Here is a 12,030-nt window from a genome sequence, read left to right on the forward strand (position 1 = left end):
TTCCTGAACCGCTCTGTAAACCGGAACTCCCTCAGATTTCAAGATGGAAGGAGAGAACTGAGTAACAAGTCCATGAAGTAGATCAGGTTGCTCATCAAACAAATCTGGTAGATGTCTTCTCATCACCTCCTCCAGCGCAGTTGCATGGTTTCCTGGAACTCCATACCATACTTTTGGAGAGCCAAAGTGATTATAGTTCACTGAATATAGGTGATGGTCCTCGACATGCTGTAACGATAAAAAATAACAAACATTTTTGGTGAAATTGAGAAAACCAAAAAAAAAAATGATTAGAGATCTGTGAGAGTGTGATCTTACCCAACAAAACGTCGAGAAACACATGCCAACATAGAGCCATGGCACGACAACACCTGAGATATCACAAGGCTCATACGACAATAAAGAGCCAGGAAGACGAGGTAAGTTATTCAAGTTCCAACCAGAATGTAAGTATTGATCCACTTTAGTATCTTCAGTCAACATGTTGACTCCTTTGTAAAACCCACTTCCAAGCACCCGTCTCTCCAAGTCGGCTCCATAATAGACCTGCCAACCACAGGACATATAATGACAAACTGTTGACAAAAACAACTATATATGTGGTTTTTTTAGTTGTATTTAAGAAACGCTTTTAAGTTATTATATTTTAATTTTTAGTTATTGTCTTGGGCTTAATTTTTTTATATTTTTATAAAGTCGCATAAATCTTTTAAGAAACCGGCAAAATCTCTTAAATAGGCAAAATCTATTAAAATCTCATTTTTCCTATTTTTTAATGATATGATCTACTTATTTGTAGAATCATACATGAATCGAAAACCAAAAATATCTAGCCATTCAAGGGAAATGTAATGTACCTCGACTTCATCTGTTGGTTGCTCAATGATCCTCCAGTACTCTCCTTCGATTTCCTCAACAGATGGGGCCCATTCGGTATCTGCAGTATTGTCTTTTCTTTCGAAGTATGATTTCTTGAAAGATCGGGCATATTTCTCAAACTCCTTAAGAGTGAAATCTGAACCACAGTTGAAACCAAATTTCTCTTCTTCGATCTTCTCAGGAGAGGAAACGGAGCTAGAGACAGAGCCATGTATTTTCTTGGGTAAAGCCACACTCGGCTTTCTTCCTCGTTTACGTTTTCTTCCCTTAGGTTTCTCCTTCTTCTTCATGGCCTCTCTGTTCTGAAGCAGATCCACAATCTGAATACGGGTTGGGAACTTTGTATCCTCCCATAAAATTCTCTCCTTAAGCCGACAAGGAGGACACCAATTCGGAGGTGGTATGATTCGACAAATACCATGCGGTTCGGCTAAGGAACGTATCTTTTCAATGTAAGCAATTGTATCTTCAAACTCCTAATAACCAAAATTCAGAATAAAAAATAAGGAAAGAACAAAACATCAACATAACCTCTGAAAACAAGATGGAGAACAATTAGTAGTACCTCTGATGAAGGGCGGAATATAAGAGCTTCATCAATGTCTGGCCTCTGAGCTTTAGATGGATCCCATCTAGCAAGAACCTACATTATGTCAAAAAATAGGTATTTGTAAGCCTTTATGGACTACATTGGATTGGTACAAAGTAAAGTTTACGCTCAGCCCCGAGAATCACTTTGGCCTTACCTTCCGATGACGGGGACTACTAGGAGGGTCTACATTAGTGTCCTTGTCCTGAAGGAAAAAAAAAGAAAAGGACATTAGTATGATTGAGAAAAACATCAAGAGAAAATTAAGATGCTAAGAGGAGTCTACACTTTGATATCAAAAAACCTCCGAATCGGATTTCTAATAAATCCAAATATGGTGATGGTAACATTAATATGCTTGAGAAAAAACATCAAGAGAAAATTAAGATGCTAGGAGGAGTCTACATTCTGATATCAAAAAACCTCCGAGTCGGATTTCTAATAAATCCAAATATGGTGATGGTAACATTAGTATGCTTGAGAAAAACATCAAGAGAAAATTAAGATGCTAGGAGGACGCTACACTCTGATATCAAAAAACTTTAGAGTCGGATTTCCAAGAAATCCAAATATGGTGATGATAACATTAGTATGCTTGAGAAAAACATCAAGAGAAAATTAAGATGCTAGGAGGACGCTACACTCTAATATCGAAAACTTCAGAGTTGGATTTCCAATAAATCCAAATAGCAAAAGTAAAGAAAGCAAAATGGTGATGGTGAAATTAGTATGCTTGAGAAAAACATCAAGAGAAAATTAAGATGCTAGGAGGAGGGTACACTCTGATATCGAAAAACCTCAGAGTCGGATTTCCAATAAATCCAAATAGCAAAAGTAAATGAAAGCAAAATGGTGATTGGTGAAATTAGTATGCTTGAGAAAAACATCAAGAGAAAATTAAGATGCTAGGAAGAGGTAACACTCTGATATCAAAAATCCAAATAGCCAAAGCAAATGAAAGCAAAATAGTGTCGGGGAAATCAAGACTCATGAATCAACATTAGAATTTCAAATAAGTAACAGAGTACAACATTTAAGGCAAAAGTCATAATGCAAAACCTACTTTACATTTTCAATATTGTCAAATCAAGTATGTAAATATAGAGTAAGATCTGTAGCAATAACTATACCAAAATGATAATACTATATACATGATTCATCAATAAATCTTCCTCATAACTACGCGCAATTAATCAATGAGATCTTTAGAACTACGGGATTCGAATAATCCCATAGAACTACATAATTGATTGATAAATCGTCCTTCAAACTACACGATAAGTCGAATAATCATTCTTAGAACTATGCGATTTTATCGATGAATCATCGAAAACATATAAAAGAACATCAAAAGCTTACCGCTTGGATCTGAGCAACAGTGAAAGGTTCCATTGAATTGAAACCCATCACTTCCTTCCACAAACCAAGGGGACCCTAATAAGAACCAAGAAGACAAAAGATGAGGTATCCAGAGGATCAGACAACCCTAACCCTAACCCTATATCCAATTAAAGTGGCCAGCAAATGGTTAAGCATATTTATAATAATAATAATAATAATAATAATAATAATAATAATAATAATAATAATAATAATAATAATAATAATAATAATAATAATAATAATTAAAAAAAATCTGAAGATATCATACCAATCAAAAGGACAGGTCAAAATCTCTTATCCCAATCCCAAACTGTGAGTCTGTGACCATAAAATAGCTTAGGCAAGTAAAAGAAAAATAAAATACCCCGAATTTGGAAAACTAATTGACCTATTAATGTAGTAAACTAGTATTGTTGTAAAGTAGTAATGAGTAAAGGAGACGTAATCCAGAACAAAAGCTAACCGATTAATTACCAGATAAAAATTTACCATAGAAAAAAAAAACATAGATGAGTTAAATAATCAAAAATGAGTTGTTAATAAAAGGTACAAAGACTATATGAGTTCAGTTCACCTACATAAACTTGTGCGGAAAGTGTCTTTAAAATTAAATCTCCCTGATTTATCGCACAACATATTCAAATATAATGAGCTCAATATTATTATTAAACACACTATAAAATTTGGATTTTTTTTTTTAAGAGTATTCAGACAGAGACAGACAAATGAAGAAGATAGAAGCGAGACTGTGGGAAGAGGACGAGGAAGTTGGAGAACAAATAACCGCCAAAAACAAAAAAAAACCGTATGTACGATTCCTTTTAATTTTTAAGTCAAAGATACGACATAAACCCTCCACTTCTATGTTATTTACATTTTTGTGATATTATTTTCTTCTTTCTTCTTTTGTCCCGCTTCCGCAGATTTTGTATGACGGTTGATTTCTTCTTCTCTCTCTCTTCAACGCTTTCGCATTTCGTCTACACTCGTGGTCGTATTTTTGTATTTCGATATGTGTCAAATTTTTATTTTTGAGTGTTTCGACAATAGTCAGTGACTTAAACTGTTATTCTGGGTAACTGAGAGTTTTTATCGATGCTTTATGAATGATTGTCGTCGTTTTGATTTACATATAGTTACTCATTTGTTAGATCAATTTGATTTTTGGGTTATAATACATCACGAAAGACGAAAAGCTGTGCAGATTCATATAACGGCTGATTTATATTGTTTTGTGGCTAAATTATAATATTTTACGGAAGACGAAAGGTTTCATATGACGACTGATTTATATTGCTTTGCTGCTGAGTTATAATACTTCATAGAAGAAAAAAGGTTGTGTAGATTCATATGACAACTTATTTATACTGATTCGCAACTGAGTTATAATACTTCACGGAAGACGAAAGGTTGCGTAGATTCATATGACGGCTGATTTATATTGCTTCAAGGCTGAGTTACAATATTTCACGGAAGACAAAAAGTTGTGTAGATTCATATGACGACTAATTTATATTGCTTTGCAGCTGAGTTATAATACTTCACAGAAGACAAAATGTTGTGTAGCTTCATATGACGAATGGTTTATAATTCTTTACGGCTAAGTTATAATACTTCACAGAAGACGAAAGGTTGCGTAGATTCATATGACGACTGATTTATATTGCTTTGTGGTTGAGTTATAATACTTCACGGAAAATGAAAGGTTGCTGAAAAATACATATGACAGCTGCTTTATATTGCTTGCGGTTAACTTATTACAAGAAAGAAACTGAACGTATATATTGCTTCTCGGCTGAGTTAGTACAAGAAAGAAACTGAAAGTAAACAATTGTATTACAACAATACTACATCAGACAATTTTTGGCATCTATCTGCACAACTCTACACCCTATATTGTCGGTGTAAAATACATATTTGTGTTTTTTTATCTAATTACCGAAAACAATAATTACCGGAACCGGATCCATCACATATCATAATATGATGAACAAAAATGAAGAATAATGAGGAAGACGATGACGAATCATTTTTTAGTTGATGAAGTGGCAAGTAAGCCATCAAACTAACATGTAAATCAACCTAATTAAACCAGCCATCAAACAAAACTATAAGTCAGTCGCAACATGAATACTATTACAGTAATTAAAAAACGAAAAACGACTGCCAAATTCAGCCGTTTAATGTCGTAACTCAACTGAAAATCGTTAACTCTGCCGTATCATTTCATAAGTCGGTCGTAATTGCATGTTATTCTGGTAATTAATCTTTCGCTACTACCTCAGCCATAAAATGATCAAGTTTTTATTAACGAAAAACTGTCGTTAATACAGAAAGTAAAAGGCCACAAGCCCAACCTGCAGAGCCTTCTCAAAGTCCATCTGATCACAAGTCGTTATCTCCTCAATGTGGTCCTTCTCTGCATCAGAAACAGAGTGGTCCTTCTCCGTTACAGTGTCCTTCCCCTGAACATAGGCCGACAATATCACAGCCGATGCAGAGCATGACGACGGCTACTCCAACTAGCTGTTCACCCATAGTATTAGCTAATTGGTTCAATGGAATCTTGACTGAGGTGTGTGGCTAGATGTTAGACAAGTGGCAGCCGATCCTATACTCTTGTATTCTCTAGAATGTTCTCTTGGTTCTATATATGTAAGCCCTATGGGTTCATTGTAAGTTGGGAGACTGAGTTTAATAAGAAAAGTATTATTCAGTAAATTCCTCTATTACTCTTTTATTCACATGGTATCAGAGCTCTCTTAAACCTTAATCAGTGCTGTCATGGCAGAGCGTCCTGGTCCTTACCTGTTTCCGTCATCTCTCCATGTTGCTAGCTCAGTCACAATAAAACTGAGTGATAGCAACTATCTTCTCTGGAAAACCCAGTTTGAGTCCCTCCTTCGTTGTCAAAGACTTCTTGGTTTTGTCGATGGGTATGTCGCAAAACCTTCGGCGATTACAGTCACTAACGCCGTCGAAGCTCCAAATCTGGAGTATGAAGCTTGGATCTGTTTAGACGAGCTCATAAAGTCATGGATATTTGGTACTCTGTCTGAATAAGTGTTGGGGCTAGTTCATGCCCTGCCCACATCTCGAGATGTTTGGTTGTCTCTTGCCGGAAATTTCAACAAAAGTTCCGTCGCTCGCGAATTCGACCTCCGACGTCGGTTGCAGCTCCTGAATATCAAAGGCAAACCAGTCGATGAGAACATGAAGATTTTTACCTTTCTTAATGGGCTAAGCCGCGATTATGGTCCCACAGCCACAGTTTTTCAAAGTTCAATGTCTCGCACTCCGTCTCCAACGTTCAATGATGTCGTCTTACAAATCTCTGGTTTTGATTCGAAGCTGCAGTCTTATGAGACTCCACCTGAGGTATCACCCACATTGCTTTTCAAACTCAGAGAGGTGGTTATCATGGTCCTGGACAGAGAGGTCATGGAGGCCATCGTGGACGAGGAGGCTATTCCACCCGCGGTCGAGGATTCTCCCAACAAGTTAACTCCTCTGGTTGGAATCAGAATCAGTCTCGTAATTCTGCTAACCCTCGTCCTGTATGTCAAATTTGTGGTCGCACTGGTCATGTGGCTCTTAAGTGTTGGAATCGGTTTGATGCGTCATACCAAAGTGATGATGTTCCCCAAGCTCTTACCGCATTACAAGTCTCCGACAACAGTGGTCGTGAATGGCTGACTGACTCTGGAGCTACTGCTCACATCACTCTAACGATGGATTCTCTTCAATCTTTGACACCATACAATGGGGCTGAGAATGTGATGGTTGCTGATGGCACACATCAACCTATTACTCATGTTGGATCCGCTACTCTTGCCACAACCTCAGGTGGTATTCCTCTTTGTGATGTTCTTGTTTGTCCGTCAATGCACAAGTCCTTACTATCCGTTTCCAAGTTGTGTGATGACTACCCATGTGGTGTCTTCTTTGACTCTAATGATGTATATATCATTGATTTACACACTCAGAAGGTTGTGACAAGAGGGCCCCGTACTGAAGGGCTTTATGTGTTGAGGAATCCGGAGTTTGTAGCTTTTTATTCAAATCGACAAGTTGCTGCAAGTGACATGGTGTGGCATCAACATCTTGGTCATGCAAATCTCCAGGTTCTTCAACTTCTCCAAACCAGCAAGGCAATTTCCATCAATAAGAGCAGCACTACTTCCGTTTGTGAACCTTGCCAAATGGGAAAGAGTTGTCAACTTCCTTTTTATACTTCTACTTCAAATGTAATGAACCCTCTTGATCAACTACATTGTGATCTTTGGGGTCCTTCCCCGGTTATATCAATTTAGGGTTTTCGTTATTATGTTGTCTTTGTGGACGAGTTTTCTCGCTATTCATAGATTTTTCCTCTTAAAGCAAAGTCTGATTTTTGTGATGTGTTTATTGGTTTCCAAAAACAAGTTGAAAATCAGTTCAGTAGAAAGATAAAGGTTTTTCAAAGTGATGGTGGTGGTGAGTTTATAAGCGGTCGCTTTCGCACACACTTACAGAACCATGGTATTCGTCATCTCATCTCATGTCCAGCAACGTCCCAAAAAAATGGTATAGCCGAACGAAGACATCGATACTTAACTGAGCTCGGCTTGTCAATGTTGTTTCATAACAAAACACCTCTCAAGTATTGGGTTGAGGCGTTCTACTCAGCTAACTTTATCGGTAATATGCTTCTGTCTAAGGTTTTAAATCAGCAAAGTCCACATGAGAAGCTATTCAACAAGAAACCGGATTATTCTTTTCTCCGTGTATTTGGTGCTGAGGGTTATCCATGTCTTCGGCCATTTACTCAGCACAAGTTTGAACCTCGTTCTCTCCAGTGCGTTTTTCTCGGATTATCACCGTCAATACAAGGGCAACAGGTGCCTATACCCGCCAACCGGTCGTGTCTACATTAATAGACATGTTATCTTTGATGAATCATGTTTTCCCTTTATGGACAAGTATAGGGAGCTTGTTACACAACATAAAACTGGTCTACGTGAGGCTTGGCAATCTGCTGACGCTCAGTTCTGCACATTGTCAATTATCTCACCACAATCTACAACTAGTTCTCCGAGTAGCGCGCTGTCTCCTGATTGTGTGGTGGAATATCCTCAAGATGACACACTATGTGCATCCCCGAGTCCTCCTCCTTCACCTTCTGATGATGACTCCACTCTCACCACAGAGGACATTCCTTCTTCTTCATCACCTGCTGCTGATGACAATACCATTACTACCACCTCAACTCACCCAATGACAACACGGTCTAGAGACGGCATTCGCAAACCAAATCCACGGTATGCTCTTGTGGCGAGTAAAACCATTCCTTCTCTTCCCACGAGTGTAGCTAGGGCACTGACACATCCAGGGTGGCGACAAGCTATGCTCGATGAACTTGAATCCATCTACAAGAACCATACATGGTCATTGACTCCTGCTACTGCTGACATGAATATCTTAGGGTGTCGCTGAGCGTTTACGGTCAAACTCAATGCCGATGGCACGGTGAACAAATTTAAGGCCCGCCTTGTTGCTAAAGGTTTCAATCAGGAACCTGGAGTTGATTTAAATGAGACTTATAGTCCAGTGGTCCGGACATCTACAATCTGCATTATGCTCACAGTTGCCACTGCAAAGAACTGGGATATCACTCAACTTGATGTGAAGAATGCATTTCTTCATGGTGATTTGCAGGAACAAGTCTATATGATTCAGCCACCAGGGTTCGAAGATGCTGCTTATCCCAATCATGTCTGCTCTCTAAAAAAGGCCTTATATGGCTTGAAGCAAGCTCCACGTGCATGGTATGACAAGTTCAGCAATTACCTCTTGGAGTTCCGTTTCACATGTAGTCGAGCTGATCCTTCTCTGTTTACTTATCATTGTAATGGTAACACCATGGTCCTTTTACTATATGTTGATGACATTTCTCGCTTTGCAATGAAAGATTTAGGGAACCTGCATTACTTCCTTGGGATCCAAGCACAATCTTATCCTCAAGGCTTGTTCCTCCATCAGACCAAATACACTGAAGTGATTCTTCATCATGCCAATATGTCCACCTGCAACTCTTGTCACACTCCATTGCCACAACGTCTTGATCATGTTTTTCGTGATACTCGATTGTTTTCTGAGCCATCCTACTTTCGTAGTCTTGCCGGGAAACTCCAATACTTGACCATCACGCGTCCTGATATCCAATTTGCCGTTAACTTTGTCTGTCAACGGTTGCACTCTCCCATGGTATCTGATTTTGGTCTTCTCAAACGCATTCTTCGTTATCTCCGTGGTACCTTTGTTACTCTTTTATTCACAAATACCTCAGCCAGTATTATGATACTTAAACGTAAATCAGCCGCAATGACATCCCATAAGTAAACTGTCGTTAATAAATCAACCAGCCGGAGAAAGTTAATTCAGCCGTGTTGAAGTATTAATTCAGCCAATTTTTTGACAAATCAACTATGACTAAAAACTCAGCCGTAATTACGGTTGGGTTATACTCGTAAGTCATAACTCAACCATTTTATCATAAGTCAGACACGTTTCATTAAGTCAGCTTAACGCCAGGCTGGATTATGCTCGTAAGTCAGCCGTTTGCTCATAACTCAGTCATTTTCTGTAAATCAGCCGCAATATACTATAACTAAATCGCCATTGCCGACGTGGCGACACGTTTTTTTAATGTAGAATTAAAAAGTAATGATATTTTTTGTAATTATGTTTATTCACAAAAGCATGTTGGATGTATAAAATGTAGTCGAAATATAGTAGTAATAAATGAAAGATTTATATAGTTCTGATAATATCACTTAAATTATATGATATCTAGTAAATCTCCAAGTATTAAATGTTGCTTCTACACATATACATATAACTTATTTGACATATGGGCCAATGGCTTCATTTCTTTATTCTTCCAGGAAAAAAAACATATCTCGGACAGTTGAGCTTTATTGCAGCTGGACAGATACAGAGAAAAAAATAAAATAAACAACCCATAAAGATGGAACTTGAACCAATTCTATATGGTGTTAAGAGACTAAAATCAAATCAGCCACTGAAGTTTATTATTATGGCTTACATTGGACAATATGTTTTTGAGCTCTATGGTTTCATTACTAAAACCAGTTTTTTGGACCAACCCTTGCTTCTTTTCCAAGTACCATAGTTTGGTTGTCTTGGTGAATGGAAACTGGATTCAGGACTGCTTCTAGCTCACCACAGGATGCTGCCAGTAGTCCTGGATACAAAGAATAATAATTTGATTCAAATTTTCTGAGCATATTGATTATATTAAAAAAAAAGGTTTTGGAGGTTTCGTTTGAAACAGTGACAAGAACTCTGACCTAAGAACAGAGGAGATACTTTCCCGGGACTCGATTTGTACTCGGGATGGAATTGAGCACCTATGAAAAAAGGGTGGCTTGGAACTTCTACTATCTCCATGCGCTCCCCAGTTTCATCTTTTGCTGCGAAAGAGAGACCCGCCTTCTCGAGGCTTGCAACCATATCAGGATTCACCTGCAAGAAACCAGTTACTTGTATCAAGAAATGGCCAAGCTTTAAGAAACTAAAATGTGTATTCAGGCTTGCAAGAAACCATACCTCGTATCTATGGCGATGCCTCTCATCGACAAAGTCTTTGTTCTCATATCTATAAAAAGCAGTTTACATAAGTAGTAATCTAGCATTGGCAGAATGATTTGGATCAAGAGATGGTTTCTTACAGTCTTGCAGATTTGCTGTCCTTGACATGAAAATAGGCTCTCCTCGAGCCTAATCGCATTGTGCCTCCCATATGAGTCGTGGAGCCCTCAGGCATGAATATGATACATGGATGTTTGGTTTCAGATTCAAACTCTGTGCTATTTGCATCAGGCAAGCAGAGAACTGAGCGTGCAAACTCGATGACAGCGATCTGCATTCCAAGACAGATACCGAGGAAAGGGATATTGTTTTCTCGGGAGTATTTTGCTGCAAGAATCATCCCCTCCATTCCCCTATCACCAAACCCTCCAGGGAGAAGAACTCCATTTGCGTCCTGAAGAAGCAAAATATGCTATGTTTTGAATCATCAGGCTTCTCAAAGATTGCCAAAAAAAAACAAAAAAACAAACCTTAAGTAACTTCCAAGCAGCCTCATATGCGCGTGAATCCTACCCAAAAGAGACACAGATTCTGTTTCAGAGTATTCATGAAGAGGCAAATTAGTATGAACGTGATTAACCACACTTGTTTACCTCTTTCTTGGTGGTATTTTCGAGATCACAAGATGGAACCATATCAACTACAAGCTTTTTCCGGATAACCACAGAAGCATGGAAGAGGGCCTAAACAATGAGCAGGGTCATTAAACCAAACCATAAGAATAACGTGCCATGAGAGAAAGTGATGTATATAAGTTTACCTTCAAGACAGAGAGATAGGCATCTGAGAGATCTGTATATTTCCCCACGATAGCGATTCTCACCTGTAAAATATTTACTTGTGTTTCAAGAAAGAGACATCGAGTTTGGAGACTACAAAAACTATTCAATTCTTTGGCAGTTGAGACCCACCGGTACATTTAAATTGTCACTAATTTCTACCATTGAAGCCCATTTGCCTAAAGAAGGTTCTTTAGCAATACCAGAAAGGTTCAGGACTTTTGAGATTGCTTCATGAGCCTTCTGATCCTGTTTCATGGGTACAACGAGAAGTAGTGTTGCATCAAATGAGTTTTGTGATAACTTTCGAATATCATGCATCACAGTAGTTGAAAACTCGTACCTTCAGCATCAAAGGAATGTGCCAGATGTTGTGAACATCATAGAGTGAGAAGATATTCTGAATCTGAAAACAAGTGTGGAAGCTGATTAACGGATAATTTCAAGTAAACAAGAGTACAAGACAACAAGGAAAACAAAAATAAGATGCATCATACCGGAAGATAGCACAATCGAGATAGCTTTGATTTTACATTCTCTTCAAGTACCTAACAGTAAAAGAAAAGGTTCGAGTTTATATAATAGAACAAGAAGATATAGACACCAAAATGAACAAGTTAAAACCTTTGTGCTCCGACAAGCTATGATATTAGGTGTCAATCTCAAGCTTCGTAGATCTCTAATGCTGTGCTGTGTTGGTTTTGTTTTCTGAAATAAAAGATTCAAAACAAGTGAAGTTTTTCAAAG

General features: G+C 38.1%; 3 protein-coding genes and 2 long non-coding RNA genes across 5 annotated transcripts in view; 1 reads left to right on the forward strand and 4 right to left on the reverse strand.

Moving 5' to 3' along the window:
* The window catches only part of LOC104784182 (lysine-specific demethylase JMJ15-like), a 7,513-nt gene extending 2,124 nt beyond the window's left edge, over positions 1-5,389 (reverse strand). Inside the window, exons 1-8 of the mRNA XM_019244202.1 lie at positions 5,369-5,389; positions 5,209-5,316; positions 2,828-2,902; positions 1,626-1,673; positions 1,445-1,522; positions 858-1,355; positions 319-546; positions 1-228 (exon numbers count right to left, since the gene is read on the reverse strand). Coding sequence (XP_019099747.1) covers positions 1-228; positions 319-546; positions 858-1,355; positions 1,445-1,522; positions 1,626-1,673; positions 2,828-2,902; positions 5,209-5,316; positions 5,369-5,389 — 1,284 coding nt within the window. The remainder of the gene's footprint in view (positions 229-318; positions 547-857; positions 1,356-1,444; positions 1,523-1,625; positions 1,674-2,827; positions 2,903-5,208; positions 5,317-5,368) is intronic.
* On the forward strand, positions 8,468-9,232 carry LOC109132538 (uncharacterized mitochondrial protein AtMg00810-like). The gene has a single exon (XM_019244203.1). The coding sequence runs from the start codon at positions 8,468-8,470 to the stop codon at positions 9,230-9,232; it is 765 nt and encodes a 254-aa protein (XP_019099748.1).
* On the reverse strand, positions 9,631-10,371 carry LOC109132703. The gene is made up of 3 exons (XR_002037770.1): positions 10,204-10,371; positions 9,939-10,097; positions 9,631-9,816 (listed from the first exon to the last, which is right to left on the reverse strand). It is a non-coding gene; the product is annotated as an uncharacterized LOC109132703 (long non-coding RNA).
* LOC104781887 (CTP synthase 2-like) lies at positions 10,375-11,423 on the reverse strand. The gene is made up of 7 exons (XM_019244204.1): positions 11,412-11,423; positions 11,265-11,327; positions 11,098-11,187; positions 10,975-11,013; positions 10,585-10,898; positions 10,458-10,511; positions 10,375-10,378 (listed from the first exon to the last, which is right to left on the reverse strand). The coding sequence occupies exons 1-7, from the start codon at positions 11,421-11,423 to the stop codon at positions 10,375-10,377; spliced, it is 576 nt and encodes a 191-aa protein (XP_019099749.1).
* On the reverse strand, positions 11,425-11,831 carry LOC104781888. Its single transcript, XR_002037771.1, has 3 exons — positions 11,781-11,831; positions 11,627-11,689; positions 11,425-11,532 (listed from the first exon to the last, which is right to left on the reverse strand). It is a non-coding gene; the product is annotated as an uncharacterized LOC104781888 (long non-coding RNA).

This window comes from Camelina sativa, chromosome 4 (assembly GCF_000633955.1).
Source record: "Camelina sativa cultivar DH55 chromosome 4, Cs, whole genome shotgun sequence".
NCBI lineage: Eukaryota > Viridiplantae > Streptophyta > Magnoliopsida > Brassicales > Brassicaceae > Camelina > Camelina sativa.